At 51.7% G+C, this 24,847-nt stretch overlaps 2 protein-coding genes across 2 annotated transcripts in view; both read left to right on the forward strand.

The window, feature by feature from the left end:
- Window positions 1–302: 302 nt before the first annotated feature.
- On the forward strand, window positions 303–891 carry LOC311613012 (cytochrome c oxidase subunit 7B, mitochondrial-like; the record flags this gene model as incomplete). Its single annotated transcript, XM_084866500.1, has 2 exons — window positions 303–330; window positions 552–891. 2 exons carry the CDS (start codon window positions 303–305, stop codon window positions 839–841), a joined length of 318 nt encoding a protein of 105 aa, XP_084722626.1. The 3' UTR covers window positions 842–891.
- Window positions 892–3,727: 2,836 nt separating this feature from the next.
- PIK3C2B (phosphatidylinositol-4-phosphate 3-kinase catalytic subunit type 2 beta) overlaps window positions 3,728–24,847 on the forward strand; it is an 85,380-nt gene continuing 64,260 nt past the window's right edge. The window contains exon 1 of the mRNA XM_084865793.1: window positions 3,728–4,077. The gene's annotated coding sequence lies outside the window, so the exon portion shown is untranslated. The remainder of the gene's footprint in view (window positions 4,078–24,847) is intronic.

The raw sequence follows: 24,847 nt of genomic DNA on the forward strand, positions 1-24,847 counted from the left end.
CTTCCTCCCAAAGACAGCCCAGGCCACGCGCCCTCCCGTGCCGAGATCCCATCTCCTCCGGGGCATTTTCATTAATCCTCTCTCCATCTCCTTTGTTTCCCCCTTTGTTGCCTAGGAGCATGTGTAAGCCCTTCCCCCTCTGGAAAATAACAACAACAAACAACAAAAATCTTCCCTTTGATTCTGCATTCCCCCCTCCACTGCTTTACCCTTCTCCTTCCCATGGATTGCCCAGTTTCTGGGAAGAGTGGCCTATATTCGTGTGTCTCTTGCTCCTTAATCCCCTGGAGCCTGGTTTGACCATGACTGTTCTCCCACCACCACTGGCTGGTACTGGTGATTTTCTTGCCAATCCAAAGGGCCATTTTCAGCCTGTCCTCCTGACCGTTCCTGCTGCACTTCTGTTCCAATCTCTTTCCTGAGACCTTCTCCCCCCCCTCCTTTCTGACATTCTGTGGTCTCTGTTTTTCTGTCAACTTCGGTGATTATCCTTGGTTTATTATTATTATTTTTTAAATATGTGTTTATTGGCAAGGGTTCTTGACTCCAAGTTCCAACAACCGGCAGCTGCAGTTGCTGCAGTGTAGTCTTCAGCTTCACGGTGTTTCCGTTGGCCAAAAACGCGCTAAGCCGTCTCCCAGTTCGAAGCATTCAGCAAACAATGTCAGGGCAGATTCACCAGAAGAGGACACCTGATTTCCATGACAAAGATGGCAATGCTATTTTAGCTAGTGGAGCCACTTTTTGTGTTGCTACATGGACCTATACAGCAACACAAATTGGAATAGAACGGAACCTGTCCCCTGTTGGCAGAGTCACCCCAAAGGAATGGAGAGATTAGTAATCATCCCAGTTGGTGTGATAATGAATTATTTCAAAACCAACTCATAATTGATGCCAAGTGAAAGAAATGTGTGCCCATTAAAATATGGCATGATTGGAGAAATAAAGTACATTTGAAACCTTCAAAAAAATAAAAATAAAAATAAAAATATGTGTTCATTAAATTGATTGGGTAACATTGGCCAACATGAACATATAGGTCTCAGCTGTGGGTTTCTATGTTGCAAGATCTGTCTATTGCCCTGAGGGCCCACCACCCAGAGTCAATTCATCTCCTGTTACCATATATTAGGACCCCCTTTTACTCTCCACCCCCTTCCCTCTGGCAATCACCACGATGCTGTTTGTGTTCACAAGTTTCAGTTTTATATACCATACTAGAGGCCCAGTGCACGGATTTGTGCACCAGTGGGGTCCCTCGGCCTGACCTGCGGGATCAGACTGAAACCTGGGAGGGACCGCAGGAGGGCTCCAGGGCATGTCTGGCCTATCTCACCCAGTCCCAATTAGCCGGACCCCAGCAGCAAGCTAACCTATGGGTTGGAGCATCTGCCCCCTGATGGTCAGTGTGCATCATAGCTACCGGTCGAATGATCCCTTAGGCTTTTTATATTTATAGACATGAGCCAAGTCATATAGTTCTTAGCTTTCTTGACTTCTTTTGCAGGCCTCTTCCTTCCTCTATATGCCCACCTGGGTGACCTCACCCATGTCCATAACTTTGCTGACCACCCATAATGTGAAGAGTCCAAAACTGATATCCCCTGTCCACACTTCTACTTAGAGTTTAGTTTCATAAACCCACTGTCTACCAGACACCCTCACCTAAACAATCTGTGGATGCCACAAACCCCACATGTCCAAAACTAAACTCACGATGGCTCCCCCAACACCTGGCCTCTGATTTACTACAGTCCCTCGCTTAGTGAATGGCATCACCTGCCACCAATTCCTAAGGGGTCAAGAGGGGAGTGGTACTAAATTCCCTCCCCTCCCTGATTCCCTGCATCCACTACATTATCAACTCTTACTGATTTGACTTCCTGACTATCTGTTGTATCTGCCCTCTCCTTTTTCAGCCTGGCTCTCACACTCCCGGCACAGCTTTGATCTTGCACTTGGAACATTGTCACGGCCCCTTGCTGAGCTCCCAGCCTGCACTCCTGTGGAGGCCCAGAGCCAGTCACCCGGAGTCACGGTGCCTCTGTGTGTGCAGGTTGTTTCGAGCTAGAAGCAGGCTCCAGGGGAACTTCTGCCCCTCCCCTGGGTTCACTCAAGCACATTTGCCCAGATTTCGTCTTACACGAGAACAAAGCGGTTCCCAATAAATCCTCCGAATGGTGAGCTCACGTTTTAATTGCTTTCTCCCCTCTGTGGGACTTCCTTTGGGCATTCAACTCCCTTTCCAACACTTATTCTCTTACTGAGCTCTGGAGTCGTTTAGTTCTCGTACTCTATGAACCTAAGGATTGGGTTGAGTTTGCTGCAGTTTCATAATAATGAGGACATTTTTATTTTTATGTTTATATATATATATTTAAATGTATTTTATTGATTTTTTTTACAGAGAGGAAGAGAGAGGGATAGTTAGAAACATCGATCAGCTGCCTCTTGCACGCCCCCTACTGGGGATGTGCCAGCAACCAAGGTACATGCCCTTGACCGGACCTTTCAGTCCACAGGCCAAAACTCTATCCACTGAGCCAAACCGGTTTCGGCGAGGACATTTTTAAAAGGCCTCTCTGACATCTACCTTTTTTTTTTTTTTTTTTTTTTTCCTACGCTGGTGAATTCCAAACAGACCAATGGGGGCACTTTAGCAAATATTTCCTTGAGACCAGGGACAGGAAGGTTGGCAGGTGTTTCCCGGGGACCCTGGCTGGGGAGTGGCGGGCATCTGAAGGAGGTCAGGAGTCTTTAGACCCGGATGCCTGGAGGGGATTGCAGAGGGGGGAGCTGAGAACCAGGTGCTGATCTTCATAGTCTGGCAAGAAAGGAGAGTCCTGGGCGGGTGTGTGTGTGTGTGTGTGTGTGTGTGTGTGTGCAAAGATTCAGGGTTTGAGAAAACATGTATGTCGAGGTCACAGTTCATAGTTATTATGCAAACCAAATGCAAATGAGGAGCTGGTCATTTCCTGGTGTCTTGTGGGCGCAGCCTTTGGAAATTTCTTGAGACCACCGCTCAAAAGAAAGGTGCTTAAGAGTCAAACTGTTGAATATAACATACTGCATGAAAGAGGGTCCCCCCCCCCCCAGCCCCCACAGTTGGGCTGGAGGACCCGCCATCTGCCCTCCCCTCGCTCCTCCGGTTGTTGAAGGCCATACTCTGAGGCTCAGGTCCCAGGACCCCCTTGGGCTCCCAGAAAAAACAAGGAGGCTGAGTGTGACCGACACGGCTCCCCCAGGCCCCTGTCTGGCCTTCAGCCCTCAAGTAGGGGTTCTCTCAGGCATCGCTCTGCTAAGGATTGGGGGAATCCCTCAAACTGGCAAGGGACCCCCACACTCTGTCATTTCCAGCAGAATGCCCGGCATTCACTGACAGTGCAAAGGGAAGAGGAACGGCCATCTGCAGAAGCCCTCACCCGGGTGGGGAGTGGAATTCTTGGCTCTTCTAGGGTTTTCCAAGCAAAACTCGCCCCCTGCGCGTTCCTCCCTCCGGCAAGCGCACTGGCTGGAGGGAGGGGAGAGGAGAGGAGGGAAGAAGGGGAAGGGGAGAGGGGGAGGCGAGGGGGAGAGGTAGAGGGGGCTGGGAGGGGAGTAGAGGTGGAGAAGGTAAGGTGGAGGGGAGGGGAGGGTGGGGAGGAGAGGGGAGGGGTGGAGAGAGAAGGGGAGGGAAGGGAGAAAAGGGGAGGGGAGGAGAGGCGGGGAGGAGGGCAGTCGGAGCTGCGGGCCCGCCCCGCCAGCCGCTGGGATTCGGCGAGCCGGGGCCGGGCCGGGGGCCGGCGCGGTGCTGCCCTGTCCGCCGGGCCGCTGGCCGCTCGCTCGCCGTGCAGTGCGCCGGGCCCCCGGGAGATGGCCTCTGTGCTCGCGCCCGCCGCCCCCGCCATTGTCCCCGGCGGGGCGGCCTGACCGCGGGCTGCGCACGCTCGGGGCCGAGGACCCTCTTTCCCCGGAGCCGGTCCGGGCGCCCCTCTCGCCTCCGAGTGCCGGGGCGCGGAGCCTGTGCGCGGCCGGAGCGGGGCCGGAGCTGCGGGGCCGGCGCTGCGGGGCGAGGAGCGCCCGCGGGGAGCACAGGTAGGACGCACGCCCGCCCAGGGGCTGCCGGTGCCCGGCGTGGAGGGAGCGGAGGTCCAGGGCTGCAGCCGAGGGAGGCGCCACAATGGCAGGAGCCGAGGGTGCCGCGTGGGCTGAGCCGGGGTGCGGGAGGGCGACCGCTCCAGCTGGCAGCCCGAGCAGGTCGCCGACCCACCCCGCTCCGCCCGTTCGGGGCGCCCGGAGCTCCCTCCCGGGCCTTCCCCACCGGGTCCCTGGGAAACACTCTCCCAGCGCCCAGCTGCGGGGCGATCTGAACCGGCCAACGGTGTGTTTGTTTAAGATGAGAAATAAAAGCAAAGCTGCCCTGGAGTGGGGGGTGGGGAGGGTAAGGGGTGGCGCTTTCGCGGGCAGTGGGTGAAAAGTCATCCTCTAGCCTGGGGAATATGTCCCTTTTTTAAAAAAGCCAGACGCAGGGTGGACTTGGCTTCTCCCTTATAAGGATCCTGCAGCCAAAGGAGAAATCCTGGGAGAGGGAGAGGGTCCCCCAGGCCCCAGTTCCGGGCCCTCTCCTGGCCTGGACCTGTCAATCATTCTCAGCTCCCAGCAGCGGGGCTTTGATGCTGGGGAGCCAGCCGTGCAGCGGCGGGAAGCCCCCGGGGAGGCTGCCCAGCTGGGCTGGGGTGGGGTGGGGTGGGGCGGGGAGCTCTGGGGCTTGGCAGGGTCCAGGGTCCTGCGTGGAAGAGCGGAGTGCGTGCACACACCCTCCTCCTTGGCTGAGGGCTGTGTGGTGTGTGTGATGGTGTGTCTCTGCCATCGCTCTGGCTCCTTCACGCCAACCTCCTCTCCTGCTGGCATCTCCACACCCATGTGGGGTCTCTTTGTGGCTTCCCCGGCCCTGTCCCTGTCCAACCAGCTTGGGGTGGAATCCATTGTCTCCGGCTGCCCTGATGTTTTTTTTCTCTGTTCCTTTGGAGGGTTTTGTCCCCCGGGCTGGCGGGTCCCGGCATGGCACCAGATTCTTGAGCACACAGCTCCCCCTGCTCCCCAAAGTGGGCCCACAGGGCGCCTCCTCTCTCTCTAAACTACCTGACTGGGGCATGGCCAAGCAGATGTAAGCAATTTGCACTGAATTCCAACCCCATCCCAGTCCCTGAATGAAGACTCGCTCTATGGCCACACTCCGGACCTTGGAAAGATATCGGAGAGACATGGGGGAGGGGGGAGGGGTGTGTGGCAACTCCGACCCCCCACATACACCTCCCTCCCCCACTCCAGCTGTGGGTCCCAGAACCGAGTGGTTCTGAGACTTCAGGATTGCAGCTCCTCCAGAGCCTGGCAGTCCCCTCTGGGATGGTGTCCATGGAAAAATTAAGTCGAGGCACATTTTATAGCTCCGCCTGGCAGCCAGCAGCTGAGGTGGTGGCTGCTGCTCCTTCGGTCTGGGTGAGCCCAGGTTTTATTTCCCTGGCTCTGGGTTTCCTGCTGAGTGTGCATGGGTGTGTGTGTGTGTGTGTGTGTGTGTATGTGTGTGCCGGCTTCTGATCGAGCTCCAGCTCCAGCCAGAGGGAGCTTGTCCGTTTCCCGCTTCCTGGGAACTTCGGGTGAGGGAGGCCTGCAGGGTGTGCTGGGGTGAGGAAGGCTCAGACTTTTTTCTCTGTTGCTCCTTTGAGGAGGCCGTGGCCTGGACTGACCATGGTCTTTGCCATGACCTAGGGGTGCCCTAGCCTGTGTGCCTTTGGTTCCCACTCCATGGTTCTGGTGGTTTGCAGGTGTCTCGTGTCTATGGTCCTTCAGTCTGGACAGCTCTGTTCAGACCAGGAGGGAGAAAAATGAGGGATCCCTGTTCCCTGTGGGGGTTCGTAACTGGCCATAAGCTTTAGGCTCCTCTGGCTCCCAGAATGTGAACTTGGACGTGCTAATGTGGGTTCCCTGTCAGGAGGCCTGGCTTTGAGTCCTGGTGCCACTTACTTCCTACCTGTATGAGCATGGAAAACTTGTGAACCTGTCTATGCCTCAGTTTGTATATCTGTAAAATGGGGGGAAATACTGCCCTTGGCTCACAGGGTTATTTTAAGGATGAAATGTACTGCTTGCTAGGAACGGAATATATTCATGTATGCAAAAGCACTCTGAAAACTGCACGATACCATGCAAATGTCATTTATTCATCCTGAGTTTAGCCTTGGTAACAAAGGAGGAAGAACTGGTGGGGTGGAGTTGGGGGAGGCGTTGGAGGAGAATGTTCTGGAACCTTTTCTTTCTGGCTAAGCGGAAGAGCTTACTGAGGTAACTGTGCTTTCGGTATTTCTCTTTAAATAGGGTTAGCAGGATGGAAACTGGGAGAGAAAGAAAGGCTGCTTCATGATATTTGGAGGAAATTGGAGAGAGACCTACACCTCTCAAAGGCTGGCTGCTGTCTACAGGCAGGGTAGTGCTGAGCTGGCAGATAATATAATAATAGGGATCACTGATGTCAGCCAGCCAGTAACTGACGGAGGGTTTTGAAGCAGGCAGTCTCACCCTGTGCTCCTAATGTTCATGGTACTCTGGGTGGACACTGAGGCTTGGGAGAGCAGGAAGGGCCAGTAGAATTGCAGAATTCATTCATATTGGGCCCCTTAACTTGAATGCTGTGAATCCCCATGCAATGTCACCAGACTGAAATACTTTATTTATATTTTTTAATATTTTTATTGATTTCAGAGAGGAAGGGAAAGGGAGAGAAAGACAGAAATATCAATAATGAGAGAGAATCATGGGCCTCCTGTACGCCCCACGTTGGGGATCAAGCTGGAAACCAAACCATCACCACCCCATTCATAGGCAGATGCTCAGCCACTGAGCCACGCTGGCTGGGCTGAAAGTATTTTGACAACAAGCTTCTTCTTTAAGAAGCCCACCCCAGTCCAGCATGGCATCTCCTTAGTTCCCAGTTATTTGAGGGTTGAGGCACATGTGTGTGAATTCCTTGGGCTCCAGTCCTAAAGGCCTTTCTCTGCTTTCTCAGTCATATCTTTGGCTTCAGCGTAAGGACAAGTCTGGGGATAATCAAATCAAGCAAGTTTGCTCTCTTCTGGGCAACTGTAGTAAGAGGCTTGGGCCCTTCAGGCCCTGGGATAATTGAGGCAAATCTTGTGTTTTGGTGTTTCTGTACCTGCTTTATTTCACATCTGTGTTCTAAAATGAAAGCCTGTTCTTCCATTTCCAATGATCACGCAGAGTTACAACCGGAAAGGACCTGGGACATCATTTTCATGAGAAGTCACACGGTTGCTAGACCCCATCGGTGGTTTCGTTGTTGGCAGATTCTGTTCTCTCCCAACTTTGCTGATGGAATTCACTCCCCCCACATCTCCTTGCTGGTTAGAGATGAGGACCCAGAATGCATGTCTGCTTTGGGGTAGAAACCCTCAAGGTATGGAGAAGAGGAGAGGGGTTTCAATAGCCCTGAGGCAGAATAGAGCGCTCATGGCTGAAGGACTCATTAACCTTTCACTCCTTCCTCTTTTTGAGAACTTCCTGGACAAGGTCTTACCTGGCAGAGGCTCCCATAGGACTTCAAAGAGAAGCCACAGCTCACTTACCTCTTTAGAAACTCGCGTCCTTCCTCCTTCACTCTATTACTCCTGCCCCGTCCCTTGAAAACATTGTTCAACTCCCTGCTTTCTAGACCTTTCTCAACCCTTAGCCAGCCTTAGTCACTGTGAGACTAACCTCCTGGGTGGTGTTTCTTCTTAAGGGTTCTTCCTATTACACTGAGTGGCCAGATTATTATGATCTCTGAACGCATAATAATCTGGCCACTCAGAGTGTGTGTGTGTGTGTGTGTGTGTGTGTGTGTGTGTGTATTAGAGACCCGGTGCATGAATTCATGCATGGGTGGAGTCCAGCCAGCCTGGCCATGGGGAGCGGGCATGGCAGTTGGCCGGCCTGCCTGCTGGTCGAACTCCTGGTCGAGGGGACAATTTGCATATTAGCCTTTTATTATATAGGATATACACTGAGTGGCCAGATTATTATGCATTCAGAGATCATCATAATCTGGCCACTCAGTGTATATTTGTGTCTTCTTCTAGGTAGCTGGCCCTGAGGGTTAGAGGCTAGAAATCTAGAGCAGTGTTTTTCAACCTTTTTTGGGCAAAGGCACACTTGTTTCATGAAAAAAATCACGAGGCATACCACCATTAGAAAATGTTAAAAAATTTAACTCTGTGCCTATATTGACTATATATAAAGTAATTCTCTTGAATAGGAATCAAATAAACACAAAGAAAGTATTTTATAATTACTTTATTATGAAATATTAAGTAAACAAAATAGTGAAAAATTATAAAATTCTTGTCTTGTCTGCACCTACGGCACACCAGGCAACATCTCGCGGCACACTAGTGTGCCGCGGAACAGCGGTTGAAAAACCCTGATCTAGAGGTTAGGGTTTGATGTTAGCTCCTCTTTCACGGTGGAGGAGGTGCCAGGGATGAGGGCACCCTGCACACGCCTGGCTGTCCATGCCCACGAGGAATAAGCTTATGTGGAGGCAAACGTTCCAGCCAAGTCTTTTTCTCTTTCGAAGTCTTGTTGGTGCTCTTGGCATAAGGTTGCAGAAGAGTGGAGAACCAAGGAGTTTCTATTTTGAGGAAATACTAAGTTTACCCTGCCAGTGAGAAGGAAGAGATGTGTGCTCTTCCTGTCTCGGGTCAAACACTAACCCTGAACCGAGATTAGAGTAGCGATGGAGCCAACTGCTGAGACCTGGGGAGAGCCCTGCTCTCCTGAAAGCAGAGCATCGGTCACATTTCTGACCCGCGTGCTGCTGTGTCTTCCGAAGGATAGGCGCACCCTTCTGACCAAGAAAGGGGAGGTTGTTTGCAGATTGGATATTAGGGGAACCTGGGGAAAGGCAACTATATTTTCTCAAAAAAAAAAACCCACAAAAACTTGATAACCAGGGATGTCATATTTTCACTCTTGACTTTAAGAAGGTAGATTTTAAGATTTTTAAATTTTATTTTATTGATTTCAGAGAGGAAGAGAGTAGGAGAGAGAGAGAGAGAGAGAGAAACATCAATGATGAGAGAGAATCATCAATTGGCTGTCTCCTGCATATCAGGAATTGAATCATGACCTCCTGGCTCACAGGTCTACACTCAAGACTGAGCCACACCAGCCAGGCCAGATTTTATTATTATTATTATTATTTTTAATTAAGAGGAAAGATAGATACAAGGAAATTTGAAAGATAGAGTGGTTCCAGGGGGGTTGGCAATTCTTGAAGGGCAATTTTGACTGTGCTGTTGCAGATGATTGCAATAAGGAAGGGGAAAAGGAACTACTCTCCCCGCCTCCCTCTCTCCCTTCCTCTCGTCTTCCCTTTCACTCTCTCCGAAAAGCAATGGAAAAAATATCCTCCGGTGAGGATTAGCAAAACAATAAAAAATAAAAGAAATTAAGAAACGTGCCTAAGATTGTACAGCTAATGAAGGAAAAGCTGGAGTTTGAAACGAGGCCAGGACTCCCCCTGTGCTGCACTGCAGGGACCTGAGAGAAAAAACAACAACGAGGCCCACGTTCTGAATGAGCTGGGGCTTCCCCGAGAACCAGATGACAGCAGAGAGTTCTTCAGGTCACCTGTGGGAGAAGCTGTGATCACAAAGGGATGCGCGTCTGCGAGATAATGTTTAAAAACAACTCATTTAGCGCTGGTCCGTTTGGTCCAGTGGATAGAGAGTCGGCCTGCGGACTGAAGGGTCCCAGGTTCAATTCCCATCAAGGACACATGCCTGGGTTGCGGGCTCAGTTCTGAGTGGTGGTGGTGGGGGGTGTACTGGAGGCAGTCAATCAATGATTACCTTTCATTATTGATATTCTTCCTATCTCTCGCTTCCTCTCCCTTTCTCTCTGAAATCAGAAAAAAAAAAAAGTATATAAAAAAAATAATTCATTTTTTCATGAGTTCATAAGGACTTCAAGTACTTTCAATGCCAAGGATGGGTAGGTTCCAGAAGTTACTGTTGAGTGGGGGGACAAATAAATGGCTGTGGTGGGGGAGTGTGGGCAATTTGGGTTGATGAGACTTCCTGGAAGAAATTAAATGTTAGTGAACAATGAGTAGGAATTGGGGTGTGGTTGGAGTGAGTGGTGAAAGAGGTGAGTTGAAAGTAGGTTAATCTGACCGGAGCTGCTTTATTTATTAGTTTTTCACTCACAGGTTGTGCACTGAATGTTCCTGATATTCCAGGTGCTCTCCTAAGCGTGCAGGAGCGAAGAAGACAGACAAAATCCCTGTCTTCTCGGAGTTTAGGTCCCGGAAGAACTTAATGCACTAGGAATAAAGTAAGCCAGTCTTGTGTATTTTACTGACAATGATTCTCTACTGGCAGGTCAGGAAATTACGTGAGCATAGACTCTGACTGAACTCACGAAAGTCTAAGAAGGACATTAGTGATAACAGGCTGCTTTCATTAACTGGTGGTTTATTGTTGGTCCAACAAAAACATCTTAAGCAGCAGCTCAGTTAACTGATTGCTGGTTTGATTTCTGGTCAGGGCACATACCTGGGTTAGGGATTCGATCCCTGATTGGGGCATATGCAGGGTGCAACCAATTGATGTCTTCCCCTCCCTCCCTCCCTCCCTCTCTTCCTCCCTCCTTCCCTCCCTCCCTTCCTCCCTCTAAGCAAATCGTCAGGTGAGGATAAATGAGACCAAAACAAAAAAAACTAACTTGACAGGTTTGTTGTGAGGATTAAACAAATACTGTGTTGGAAAAAAAAAAAAAAAAAAAACCCACGAAAAAAATGTTCAGTACCTCTGCTCTTTCATTCTCTCATTCATTCATTCATTCATTCATCCATTCATTCAATTGACAGGTGTATAAATTCAGCATATGGTTAAGAGGATGGCTCTAGGGTCAGATTTATTGGGTTCAAATTCTGGTTTTCCCACAAACCAGTTGTTTGACCTTGAGAAAGTTATTTAATTTATCTGTGCTTCCATTTTCTCATACAGAAGAGGGGGGAAATAATAGCATAGTACGAGGAGGAAACAAGGCTGTCTATGAATAAAACAAGCTCATTAATGAACTGCCTGGTACAGTGCCCGATACATGGCAAGGGTTCAGTAAATGGTGGTGGTTACACTTCTTTTATCATCCTTCAGTAGCTGGTTTGTGCTACACCCTAGGGATACAGACTTGAATTCAGTGTGGTCCCTGACCCTGAGGTGACCACGCTGTGCTCTAAAAAGTGCAAGTGAATGCCCTGGCTGGTGTGGCTCAGTTGCTTGGAGCATTATCCTGTACACATACCCAGGTTGTGAGTTCAATGCCTGGTGGAGGGGGCGGGGTGTGTGTGTGCCATATGTACTGGAAGGAACTGATCAGTGTTTCTTTCTTCCTCTCTCTAAATTAATTTAAAAACACACACACACACACAACATATTCTTAGTGAGAATTTAAAAAATAATAATAAAATAAAGAACGCAAGTGAATGCATGAGTTGGGGCTGCAAGGGAAGCCAGGGTCCCATGTGTCTCCCTCCAGCTGCCGGCAGGCACCTGGGACCCTGGCTGTCCGGTCTAATCAGCATATTACGCTTTTATTATAATAGATTGGCTAGCCCTGGCTGGTGTTGTCCAGGAAGGTTGGGGGGTCGCGCTCTCTGGAGGCTTTTGCGAATGGGTATGACAGACTGGTCGTGGCTCAGTGTGGAAAGAGCACTGGAGTGAGAGTCTGAGACCCGCGTCTAGTCCCACTGCTGCCCCTGAGCAGCTGTGTAACTCAGTGATCTCCCCCCTCTGGTCCTTGTTCTCTGATCTGCAAACTGGACTGGGATTCCCCCTCCCCTGGTTTATTTATTTGCTTGTTTTCGGAGTGGCTGGGGCGGGTGAAGACGCGTTTTGTGGTGTGGGGGGAGAACGTGGGGCTGTACCAGGATGATCTTTGATATCAGCTTGAACATTTGATAAATTGTGATACTAATACCCCTGGGTGTTTTTTTTTTTTTTTGGCAAGATGGAAAAAACACTGAATCATGATCTCCAGCAAATAGCAGTTGAACTCTTGATTTTATCATCTGCTCATTGTGTGACCCTGAACCATTTACTCAGTCCCTTTCCTGTTTTCCAGTTTTCTCGTTCATAAAGTAAGGCTAATAATACCCACACTTAAGGATTGTTGTGAGGATTCAACACGACAGTACTTGGCACGGCATCACAGAGGCAAACAATAGGTCTGTTTCCTCCCTTCAGTTCCGTGATGTTCATACTCACTGAGCCTCCCGCCCCTCCCCCCTCCCCCTGCCTCCCGGTCCTCTTTCCCTTTCACCACTGATAGCGGACAAGCGCTGGAGGGACTAATTGGACTGATTGTAATGGTGATTGTGTTACTGGCCATGGCATTTCGGCAAGGTGCCTGTGGGTGGTCAGCTCCCACATATGCCTACGGGAGCGGTCACACCTTGGCTGCATGGCCAGCTGCCCAGCGCGTAGGCTATAATACCTGTTGAGAATGGCCCTTGACTGTTGCCACCCTGGTACACCCTGAGTGAGGGTCACATGAGTGAGGGTCACATGAGTGAGGGTCACATGAAGATGGGGCTGCTGGAGTGTGAGTGTGCGACACTGTGCCAGGTGGGCAGCTGGTTCACCTTTCTGCTGAATGCCTACTTTGCCGGGTATAGACTTGGGGCTCTCTCTTAGGGGGACCTCTGTCTCCCTGGGGACATGCCTGCGCCAGGTGGGGCACAGAAGAGGAGAGAAAGGTATCTATAGGCATGTACAGAGCAACAGTAAGACCAGCTGACAGGATCCTGGCTCTCTTCCCCCACCCCCTAGATCACTTCCTTCTTAGAAAAGACATCTCCTTGACCCCTGCATGCAAAGCAATGCAAATACGGTTTGTGTGCCATTTCAGGCAGGAAGGTTATTCTGGGGCTCAGACACCAGGCCTGCATGTTAGTCAGCCATGTCACACGCACAGCATCAGGGTGTGAAGGAGACGCGGGGAGGAAGAGAAGGAAGGGGAGTGTGAAAGGGTCAGCCAGGGAAGGCTTCTGAGGATCTTGAGCTGTGGTGGAGACAGGAGAGAGAAAGCAGGAGGGCGAGGAAGGTACCTCCCGCTGCCCCGCTGGCTTTCCTGAGGCTCTGAGTCAGGAGGCCTGGGGAAAAGGGCACGGGAGTCTACGCCAGTTGGTGCCAGCATGAACGAACATGCTGACGAGCTGGGCTGGTAGCACTGGACCTGCATCAGGACCACTGCCTGCTGCCCCCTCCCCAGTCCTCCATCTCGGTAATTCCCTCCCCTGCAGTTTGGGGATTCTGGACACTAAGAGGCCATCTGGGGGGTCGCTGTGAGGCCTCGCTTCCCCGGTGGGGTTTCTCCTTTGACCTTGGTAAAACCGAGTCCCTGGTCTCCCCGTGGGCTCAGTGTCCTTGGCTGCCCTGAGCAGGACATCCTTATGCCGGCCACCAGGAAGAGCGGAGTGCAACTGCATGGCTATGGAGAAAGGCCTGGTGGCTGCCTGGAGTGGAGAGGCCAGTGACTTTTATTTACTTACTTTTAAAATATATTTTTATTGGTTTCAGAGAGGTAGAAGCATCAATGATGAGAGAGAATCATTGATGGGCTGCCTCCTGTATGCCCCACACTGGGGATCAAGCCTGCAACCCTGCATGTGCCCTTGACCAGAATCAAACCTGGGACCCTTCCGTCCACAGGCCGCTGCTCTATCCACTGAGCTAAACCTGCTGGGGCTAGGGCCAGTGACTTTTAGAAGGACAAGCTGCCCGATGGGCAGCAATTGGTGGGGGAAGAGACTTGTGTTCTGGGGAGGGACCAGAGATTCCTGGGCTTTAGGGGCTGAGACGTGGGGAGGAGGCCATGGAGAGGCATAGCGTGTACCGGATCTACCAGCCTGTCCTCAGGAATCACCCCTCCCAGCGCCTCAGAAATGCCTCTTACCCCTGCAGAATGGGCACTGCCCCCTGACACCCTCCCCTTCACATGCAGATGCCCAAGGGAGGGACTAACGCCGAGGCCCCTCTGACACCCCTGTGTGAGTTAGTGTCAGTGTTGGGGGTGTTTTGCTGGTATGGGTTTTTCCTCGGCTGAATGATGCATCGCTTTTCTTTCCCTTCCTGCTCTGTGGGTACCCCAGGGCCTCTGCACTCGGCCCTGCCTTACGAAGGGCCTTGGGCAAGGGCCTCCCGGGCTCTCTGTCTGGGGCCTCCTCCCTGGTGCTCTCCGCCCGCCTGGCCTGCCCTCGGTGGCTGGAATGTGGGCAGGGAAGGGCCAGAGCTGCCCTGGAGCTGAAGGGCTATTTCCTCTCTCTTCTGGGTGCCGCTTTCCATCTACTGTTTTCAGACTTTGTTGCTAGGGACACTAGCATGGAGCCCCGGTGGTCTCTAGGCTAGCTTCCTGTCCTCAGGCAGCTGATGAGGGAGAGAGGGAGCTGGAGGAGGGGGGGGGGAGGGCAATTGTGTGCATGTTTGTCTCATGACCAGGGCTTTGGGTCCCTGTCGGGGGGCTTTTCTTGATTTGGGGAGTTAGCGCAGATTGAAGATATTCTCTGTTATCAGACCCCATGTCTCGATAGCTGGCTTAGGGACCAGTGGCGGAGGGATAGTGGGCAGAGCTTCCTTGTCCAGCGGGAGGGAAGGAGCTTGCCCTGGGCATGGTGTGGGAGCAGGTCTTCAGCTTCTTGGAGGTTCACATGGCTGGCTGGCCGGCTGGCTTTTTTTGCTCAACTTCCTTTCACTTCTCCTGCAAGCCACGCAGGTGGCTGCCCTCTGCCAGCAGCTCACCTCCCACACAGCGTGCCCCAGCTCCCTGACCCCCAGCCTGGGCTGAAAGGCAGTCGCCCCCCCGCCCCCCCTCCGCCAGGCCCCCCATGGACACCACCATCACACCGAGCTGCTGGCCCCAATGCTCTGCTCTGTGTGTAGGATTGTTCTGGGGACTCATTTCCCGAGTCCTTCAGGTCCTGGGACTTGGGCTCACCGGTGCCCAGTGTATGCTTGCTGAGAGAGTGTAGGGCAGGGTACGGGATTATTATTTCTGAGTATCCACTGTCTGAGCCCTTTTCCAGTGTGATCCCAGGGCAAAGTTGTGGCCTTCACTCTCCGGCATCTCTGAAAGGCAGGAGGACCCTGTCATGTCATGGAGAAGAGAGACAGCCGTCCTGATGTCTGAGATAGGTGCCACCAGAAAACAGCCATAGGATTGTTGTAATTGAATGAACTGGCGATACTCCCTACAAATCAGAGCACTGATCCGCAGCGGGGATGTGCTGGAGGAGGGTCTCACTCACTGGCGTCATGTGGTGCATTCTGGTTAGTCCAGTGCCTTTCCCCCCCACACTATTGATTTTTAGAGAGAGAAGGGGGAGAGAAAGAGAGGAGTTCCATTTGTTGTTCCACTTATTGATGCATTCATTGGAATCGGGGATCGCACCCGCAGCCTTGGTGTACCAGCTTGATGCTCTGAGTGAACCCCGGGGCCAGAGCTCTCATGCCTTCGGAGTCACCCTGAGGTACATCCTGCCTGCTTGCGGGGGGGGGGGGGGGGGGGGAGGGTGGGGGGCGGGGGGGCGTGTTTAAAGTGCCTCCATGCTCTTTGCAGAGTCTGATGGGTTAGACAGCACATGAGGACATGGGGTGTCAGGACTGAACCTGAGTGTGAGGTGGATCTGGGCTGCTGCCTCTTCTTTTATTTTTAATTTTTATTTTTTTTCTTACCCCCCACCCCCTCCTCTTTTATTTTATTTTTAATATATTTTATTGATTTTTACAGAGAAGAAGGGACAGAAATAGAGTTAACATTTTTAAAAAAATATATTTTATTGATTTTTCACAGAGAGGAAGGGAGAGAGATAGAGAGCTAGAAACGTCTATGAGAAAGAAACATCGACCAGCTGCCTCCTGCACACCCCCTACTGGGGACGTGCCCGCAACCCAGATACATGCCCTTGACCGGAATCGAACCTGGGACCTTCCAGTCCGCAGACCGACGCTCTACCACTGAGCCAAACCGGTTTCGGCTAGAGTTAACATTGATGAGAGAGAAACATCGATCAGCTGCCTCCTGCACACCTCCCAGTGGGGATGTGCACGCAGCCAAGGTTCATGCCCTTGACCGGAATCAAACCTGGGACCCCCCGAGTCCGAAGGCCAACGCTCTATCCATTGAGCCAAATCGGTCAGGGCCTTCTTTTATTTTTAAAAAAATATATTTTTATTGATTTCAGAGAGGGTAAGGGAGGGAGGGAGGGGAGAGAGAGAAAAACAAACAAATAAACAAACATCAATAATGAGAAAGAGTCATTGACCTGTTGCCTCTTGCATGCCCAATACTGGGGATGGAGCACACAGCCCGGCATGTGCCCTTGACTGGAACTGAACCTGGGACCCTTCGGTCCGCAGGCCGATGCCCTGTCCACTGAGCCAAAGCAGGCGGGGCCTGCGCTGCCGCTTCCCTCTCCTCTCCCAGGAGGGAGCTGTCCAGGCTGAGCGTGCTCTGTCCTGGCTTGGGCGCTCAGCTGGATGGGAGCAGCTGTGACCTACTTCTGGATTCTGCCTAAAGGGCTGGTCTCCTCCAGGGTGTCTCCCGGCCCCCAGAGGAATCCCGGAGAACTGGTTTCCACGGGGCACAGCTGGGGAAGCGGGGCTGCAGGTTCAGCCCGTGTTTGCAGGAAGGGAGGGCAGACGGAGAGGCCTAGGCTGGAGAGGCCGCTGTGTCCCATCCCTCCCGCACCGTGTCCTCACGTCCTCCTCCCAGAGGGCTTCCGCCCCGTGGGGCCCCCCGTGCCTCCGAGGGACCGGGGTTTCCTAGGTGTTCTGTGGGAAATGTCGGGGTTCTCTGTCTGATGTGGGTGTGCTGGTGGGAAGGTTGTCTGTGAAGAAGCTCCTTCAGGGTCCCCTCAGCCGGGGCCTAGGATTGGTCAGGGAGTTCTCACCTCAGGAAGGCTGAGGAAGCTGGAAGCAATTCCTTTTCTTTTTGATTTTTTTAAATGTTATTTTTTACGGAGGTGACATGGGTGAAAACATACATTTCAGGTGTACGGCATTGTCCTGTGGACCAGGGTGCTCTGTTCTGTGCTCACCACCGAAAGCATCGTCGCCCTCCGTGGCCATAGTCTCCCTCCGCTTCACCCATTTCGCCCTCCCCACTCCCCTTCTCTCTGTGGGTGACATTCTGTTGTCTGTGTCTGTGAGTGCTTTGTTTGTTTTGTTAGTTCATTTCTTACTTTTTTGTTTTATATTCCATATATGAATGGAATCCTACGTTTTGTCCTTTTCTTTTTATATTCATTATTATTATTATTATTATTATTATTACATTTTATTTATTTCAGAGAGAAAGAGTGAGAGAGAGAGAGAGAGAGAGAAAGAGAGAGAGAGAGAGAGATCAATGATGAAGATCAAGCCCATAACTTGCACCCCAGGCTGGGAATTGAACCGGCAACCATTGGGTGCGTGGTATGATGCCCAACCAATTGAGCCACACCAGTCAGGGCAGTTTTGCAATTCTTTTTTATGCATTTAGAATTTAAAAAAAAACACACACCTAAGTACGGTCACATGAAATCCACTGGTAGTAGATTAAAGAGGTGGGAGAGAGCAAGCTGGAGAAATCTGAGGCGGAGCGAAGAACAAGGTGGAGAGACACGTGCTGTGTTCACAGCGGTGGGCCAGCGGAGGTGACATTTGCCATCCATGGAGGTGGTATGCGAGCATCAAGATAGCGAGGAGCCTGTGGGCTTGTGCTCTGGTGCCAGCAGTTGTGCCTTTAAAAGGTTATTTTGCAAGGGCCACCTTCTCTGGCGACACAGTCCCTGGGGGAGCTTTAAAATGATTGTGTGTTAGGAGTTGATTGATTCTCAGCAAGGCCTGCCTCGTGTCCGGCTTGTGTTGGAATACGGGGCAGAATGAAGAGCGTGTTTTGTTTTCCAGATATGCGAGCGGCCAGGTGGGCTGAGGGCCCGTGTTCTTGGCAGACCTGTTCCTGGAGCAGGGCCAGTGGCTCCTCGGAGCTCCAGACATCAGCAAGGGTCGCTGCTAGGAGCCCAGGGCAGTCTTGGAGTTGGAACTCCACGGTCAGGGTGTCGGCAGGGTTGGTTTCTTCTGGGTCTTTCTGGCATGTATTGGCTGTCTTCTCTCTGTGCCCTCATGTGGTCTGCCACCTTTTCTTTCTTTCTTTCTTTCTTTCTTTCTTTCTTTCTTTCTTTCTTTTTAATATATTTTATTTATTTTTTAAGGAGAGGAAGAGAGAAGGATAGAGAGTTGGAAACATCAATGAGAGAGAAACATCCATCAGCTGCCTCCTGCACATCCCCCACTGGGGATGTGCCTGCAACCAAGGTACATGCCCTTAACTGGAATCAAACCTGGGATCCTTCAGTCTGCAGGCTGACACTCTATCCACTGAGCCAAACCGGTTTTGGCTCTGCCCACCTTTTCTTACAGCTGAGTGATATTCCCTTGTATATATGTACCACATCTTTATTCATTCATCTGTCGAAGGACATGTGTTTCCGTATCTTAGCTATTGGAAATAATGCTGCAAGCAAATAAGAATGTATGTATCTTTGCCAAAACCGGTTGCGGGCACATCCCCGGTGGGGGTTGTGCAAGAGGCGGCTGATCCATGATTCTCTCTCATCGATGTTTCTGACTCTCTATCCCTCTCTCCTCCTCTCTGTAAAAAATCAATAAAAATATATTATTAAAAAAAAAAAAAGAATGTATGTATCTTTATAAATTACTGTTTTAGAATCCTTCAGATAAATGTCCAAAAGAGGAATTGCTGGATCATATGGTAGTTCTATGCTTTTTGTTTGTTTGTTTGTTAATCCTCACCAGAGGATATTTTTTCCCTCATTGATTTTTAGAGAGAGTAGAAGGGAGGGGGAGAGACAGAGAGAAACATTGGTGTGAGAGAGACACCTTGATTAGTTGCCTCCCGCACACATCCGGACCAGGGCCAAGGATCCAGCCTGCCACTGAGGTATGTGCCCTTGCCTGGAATTGAACTGGGATCTCTTTAGTCCACCGAGCCAAACCAGCGAGGGCAGTAGTTCTATTCTTAATATGTTTAGGAACTTCCATACTGTTTTCCCCTACTGGCTGCACCCGTTCACATTCCCACCCACCGTGCTCTTTGGAGGGAACCCCACCGATCTGAACTGGAAGGGCTGGTTCTTGGGGCTGGGGTGGTGAAGGCCAGGTGGTGGTGGTGGTGGTGGTGGCGGCGGCGGGGAGAAAGCAGGAAGTGGACCAGACAGCGGAGATGTGGCTGTTCTGGCTCATGGGATGGTTCCTGGGTTAGGGATCCGCACGCTGCCAAGACCTTCTTTTCCTCTTCGCAAAAGGTTCCACTGCGCTGGCTGCCAGCTCCTGGTCCCTGGCCCTGCCACCGGAGCCGTCAGCTCTAGGAAGGAAAGTTGTGAGAGGAGCCGCGAGCTGCCTCACCTCTTCCACCCTGACTTTCTTCGTATTCAGATCCCACGTCTGCGGGGCGTGTGGTGGGAGCTCTGACCTCTGGGGATTCTATGTGTGCGTGGATGGTTTCTGCGCCGGAGCCCGGACTCCGGGGCTCTCAGTGCAGACTGAACTCCATCTAACCATGGCGCTCAGCCTCCTAGCCCCTGGCGCTCTGCTCGCCTAAGACCCAGAGAGCCCTCTAACTCTTGTATCCACTTTGGCTTCAAATTGGTGGAAAGCCCAGGGCAGGCCTAGGGACGGGAGAGATGGAAGATAAGTCCAGTAGGAAAGACTGAGCCATGAGAGCACACTGTAATCTGCCTAAGAAGATACTAGAGAGGGGCCGTGTGAGTGAGAAGAAAACACAGAAGGTTATTCTGGCTCCGCACAGAGGGGATGTGGGCTAGAAAAGAGGAAGACCTAGTGAGTGTGTGTGATTCAGTGACGGGCCTGACATCAGAGAAGCTGTGTAAGACCTGTAGGTTTTCGATATGGAAGCAGGGATCAGATGCATATCTGTTTGAGCCAGGGAGCTGACCTTTTGTTTTATTTTATTTTTTTTAAATTCATGATTTTTAGAGATAAGGGAAGGGAGACAGAGAAAGAGAGAGATAGAGACAAGCACCAATGTGAGATAGAAATATGGATCAGTTGCCTCCCCCATGTGCCTGACTGGGGCTGGGGTTCGAACCTACGATCTAGGTATGTGCCCTGACTTGGGATGGAACCCATGACCTTTCAGGATACGGGATGACGCTCCCAACGGAGCACACCAGCCGGGCTGACCTTCCTGCTGGATTCCTGGCCCAGCATGTGCCCAGCTTCCCTGTGAGAGCTGGGCGGCGGGAGGGAGAGGTGGGGTAGGGCCATGGATGTGAGGGCTGAGGGGTGGGTCCCTGGCTGCAAAGCCAGTGGGATTTTGATTATGAATAAGTGTGGCTCTTAGATAGGGGCAGGGATTCTCTTTGAAGACAAAACTCTGGGAGCCAAAAGGATTACATCCTCTGGCCTCCAACCCCCTTGATGGGTTCTGTCCTTGAGAGGAAGTGCTCCCCAGGCAGTCCTAAAACTGAGTCCTCTTCCTTCATAAGAATTGCTAAAAGGTGGATGCCGGGGCTGGGAGCTTGAAATCCTCTGTACCTTTCACCGCCTTGTTGCCAGCTCTCCCTCCTCCCCGCCCAGGGAAGATGAGTCAAGGTGTTTCCTCCCTGCTTTGAGCCCCAGGAGGGGGATCGATATATTTATGAATCGATATATTTATGATCTACCTTTGGTAGATCACAAGCTCTCTGGAATTATGCCACGGTCATCTGAATACCTTTAGGTCTAGCATGGATTGGAGCCGGTACTTAACGCCCATTGGGATCCAATTCTGAGGCTCAGAAAAGAAGAGAGAATCCAAAACTGGTTTGGCTCAGTGGATAGAGCATCGGCCTGCGGACTGAAAGGTCCCGGGTTCAATTCCAATCGAGGGCATGTACCTTGGTTGCGGGCACATCCCTAGTGTGCAGGAGGCGGCTGATCGATGTTTCTCTCTCATCGATATTTCTAATTCTCTTTCTCTCTCCCTTCCTCTCTGTAAAAAAGTCAATAAAATATATTTTTTTAAAATAAAAAAGAAAAGAAAACAGAGAGAAGAGGACCCAGACCCGCTGGGCCATCCAAAGCAGAGCAGCTAACAGGGCTCCTTCCAGCCAGACAGCGGGAGGCCCTGTGCACCCACAGTGGATGGTGTCAGTGTGGCCCCTGGGCCCTCCCTCCTTGGCTCGGGGAGGGAGCAGAGTGAGCTCCCAGGAGGGAGTGCCTCTCCTCTCTCTCCACCCTTTGACGCTGAACCATTGTGCGCTCAGCCCTGACCCCATTTCCTCCCGCCAGCCTTCAGCCATCTATTGGCGGCTGTGCGGACTGAGTTTGGTGCCTGGTGCAGCGTAGGCCCTGGCACCGCACTGCTTGGCCCTAAGCCTATCCATTTCCTTCACCAGCTGACCAATGCTTTTGGGGGTTCCTTCCCACAGTCCCCCCTGGTCTTCCTGGGAGTTCAGAAACCCTCCTTAGTGGGTCACACCTGGCTGCACAGTTGAATCTCCTGAGGGGCTTAGTCCAGGGCTCGCTCTACTGAGTCAGACCAGGAATTTGCATGTTTGAAAAACTTCCCAAGGGACATTTGAGACCGTTTGCATGTGGACTGTCTGTTAAATAATGTCATGGTGTCCGTGTTCCGTTTTGTGGGTCGCATTGCGTTAATATAGGAGAACGTCCTAGTTCTTAGGTGATTGGGGCTGAATTATTTAGGGGTGAGGCGTCTGCAGCTTTCTTTCCAGTGGGTAACCGAGAAAGAGCATGTGCGTGTGGGCGGATGTCAGCAAGCCGTGCGTGCAGGTGGTGAAAGGAAACTGGCTAAACTCACCTTTCATAGGACTCCCATCTGCTTTCTTAAAAAAAAAAAAAAAGTATATATATATAATATATATTTATTGATGTTTTACAGAGAGGAAGGGAGAGGGAGAGTTAAAAACATCGATGAGAGAGAAACACTAATCAGCTGCCTCCTGTACCCCACCCCCCACCCCCCGCCGGGGATGTGCCCACAACCAAGGCACATGCCCTTGACCGGAATCGAACCTGGGACCTTTCAGTCCGCAGGCCAATGCTCTATCCACTGAGTCACATCGGTTAGGGCCCATCTGCTCTGAGAGAGGGAGACTAAGAAGGGGACACAGACAGGGCCACCACGGTGCACAACTTCAGGGGGCGCCCTTCACTTGTTGCTGTTGCCGTGAGATTCATTGAGTACACGGCGTGTGGGACACAGCAGTACTGGCCCAACCCTCTCTCCGTGGATGGGCTGCAGAGCAGCAGAGACCCAGGCCCTCATCCACCCACGTCTTTCCTGGGACCTACATGGATATTTGCTTTTTTACAGAATCCCTAGTAGCCCGTGGGGACTGAGCGGGGAGAGCAGTTTCTAAGCTGTCAGCCCAGCGGAGGCTGGCACAGAGGGAATTGAATTAGGGAAGGGGGAGGCAGGAAACTTGAGACTGATTCCTAAAATGCTCTGCACGGCCCTCCCTCCTAGAAAGTGCCGTTAGACAGACCCTTGCAGGCTCGCTCCGGCTCCAGCTCCTGATGGTTGGGACTGGTTGCTCTGCCGTTCCCCTTTCCCTCCCCTTTCACTCCGATTTCCCCGTGCCTGGCTGCTGCTCTGCTCTGGACCTTCCACCCACTGCGGGGGGACTCTCCTGGTCCCAGGGTGCGAGGGGACAAGGGGGTTTGGGGAGGGGGAGATACTGTTTGTCCATCCCACTGGGTCCCTCAGCATCTAAGTGAGCCCAGCCCTGAGCCTTTTGCAAGGAGCAGCTCTCGGCGTGGCCCCCCGGCGTGAGCTGGCAGTCCGGTGCTGCGTGGCCAGGAGCCCTGGAATGGATGGATGGTGTTCCATAGGGGTAGCTCAGCTCTCCCCATGCGAATTCCAGTCTGAGAGGAGCCTCGGGAACCGGGCCTGTGGGATTTTTTTCAGACCTTTCTTCTCTCTCCTTCTGGGGCCACAGCCTAGGTTGGCGCCCTCTGAGAAATGTGCTTGAAGGGATTTAAAGACTCCCGGAGCTAGAAGGCACTTCGTGTGGCATTCTTGTCCATCAGCCCGCCTGCCCGTACGAATGATGCCAAACCCGGCGTCATTCGTTGAAACCCGGTCCTGTGTTTGAAGGACCCCACCTGCATTTCTGACCACCTGTATCCATGTCTGCAATTCTTGCCACCAAAATGCTTGGCCCTTATAGCCCAGTTCAAGTATGTTCTTCGCAGTGGAAATGAATTTGGAACCTGAGGAGTTTAGTGGGGGTGACAGATCAATACACCTTAAATTTTTTATAAAATATATTTTTATTGATTTTTTTTTTTTCAGAGAGGAAGAGAGAGGGATAGAGAGTTAGAAACATTGATGAGAGAGAAACATTGATCAGCTGCCTCTTGCACACCCCCCACTGGGGATGTGCCCGCAACCAAGGTACATGCCCTTGACCCGAATTGAACCTGGGACCCTTCAGTCCACAGGCCGACGCTCTATCCACTGAGCCAAACTGGTTTTGGCAACCTTCAATTTTGAATAAAATACTTTATAACTACGTTGGAGATACGTACAGTTGCCATTGGGGGCATAGAGAAGGGGCCCTCGGTTCATCCTGGGGGTTCAGGGGAGGCTTTCTGAAGAACATAACGTCTGAGTCACGTCTGAGGAGAGGGAGGTGGAGTCGGGCAGTGTTGGGAAGGACATACCCAGGCGTAGAAGCAAAATGAGGGAGGCATCACATGCTTGGTGATGAGTGGTTGGAGATGAGAGGGAGGTGCTGGCCATGACATAGACCTTGTAAGGAATCCGAGAGCCCTTGAAGGGGGTCAGCCTGGGAGTGAGATGATCAGATTTACTCTCTAGGAAGGGCCCTCTGGCTGCTCCGTGGAGAAAGCCTTAAGGAGGGAAAGATTAGTAATAGCCCCGTGAGAGAAGATAAGGATTTAATCAGGACAGCAGCGTCAGGGTAGGAGGGACTAGATCTGGGAAGTATTGAAAAGGAAAAGTTGGTAGACCTCGATGATGGGATATGGGTGAAAGGGAGGAGAAAGCCAGGATGACTGTAGGGTTTCTGGCGTGGGGCCTGGGTGGGGCCGTTCACCACGTGGGGAACCAGAGGGAGGAGCAGGTGTGGGGGAGGGGAGGCGGTAGTCCCGTTTGGGACACGTGGGTGTGAGGTCCAGGTGGGCATATAGGCGGAGGGGAGCTGCACGCGTGGTGTCACCTACACGTGAGCGTGTGAACAGGAGAGGGAGCAGGGGAGGTTGTCCAAGCAGAGGGCGGTGCAGGAACAGGGGGCTGCGAGCGGAATCCTGAGACAACACCAACCTTTCAGAGGGGCAGAGAGGGAGAGGAGGACGCAGAAGGATGAGGGCAATAACAACAGTACCTCCCGGTGTCATGGAAGCCGGGGAGTGGAGGGTTTGAGGAAGAAGGGAGTGGTCTTAGAGCCCAATACAGTTGCAAATCCAGGCAGATGCCTACAGAATTGGTTGGCCTGGGCATTGTTTGTTTGTTTGTTTTTTAATATATTTCATTGGCCGAAACTGGTTTGGCTCAGTGGATAGGATGTCTGCCTGCGGACTGAAGGGTCCCAGGTTCGATTCCGGTCAAGGGCATGTACCTTGGTTTGCGGGCACATCCCCAGCGGAGGGTGTGCAGGAGGCTGCTGATCGATGTTTCTCTCTCATCAATGTTTCTAACTCTATCTCTTTCCCTTCCTCTCTGTAAAAAATCAATAAGATATATTTTAAAAAATAATACA

This window comes from Pipistrellus hanaki (genome assembly GCF_964339955.1).
Source record: "Pipistrellus hanaki genome assembly, chromosome: 18".
Classification (NCBI taxonomy): domain Eukaryota; kingdom Metazoa; phylum Chordata; class Mammalia; order Chiroptera; family Vespertilionidae; genus Pipistrellus; species Pipistrellus hanaki.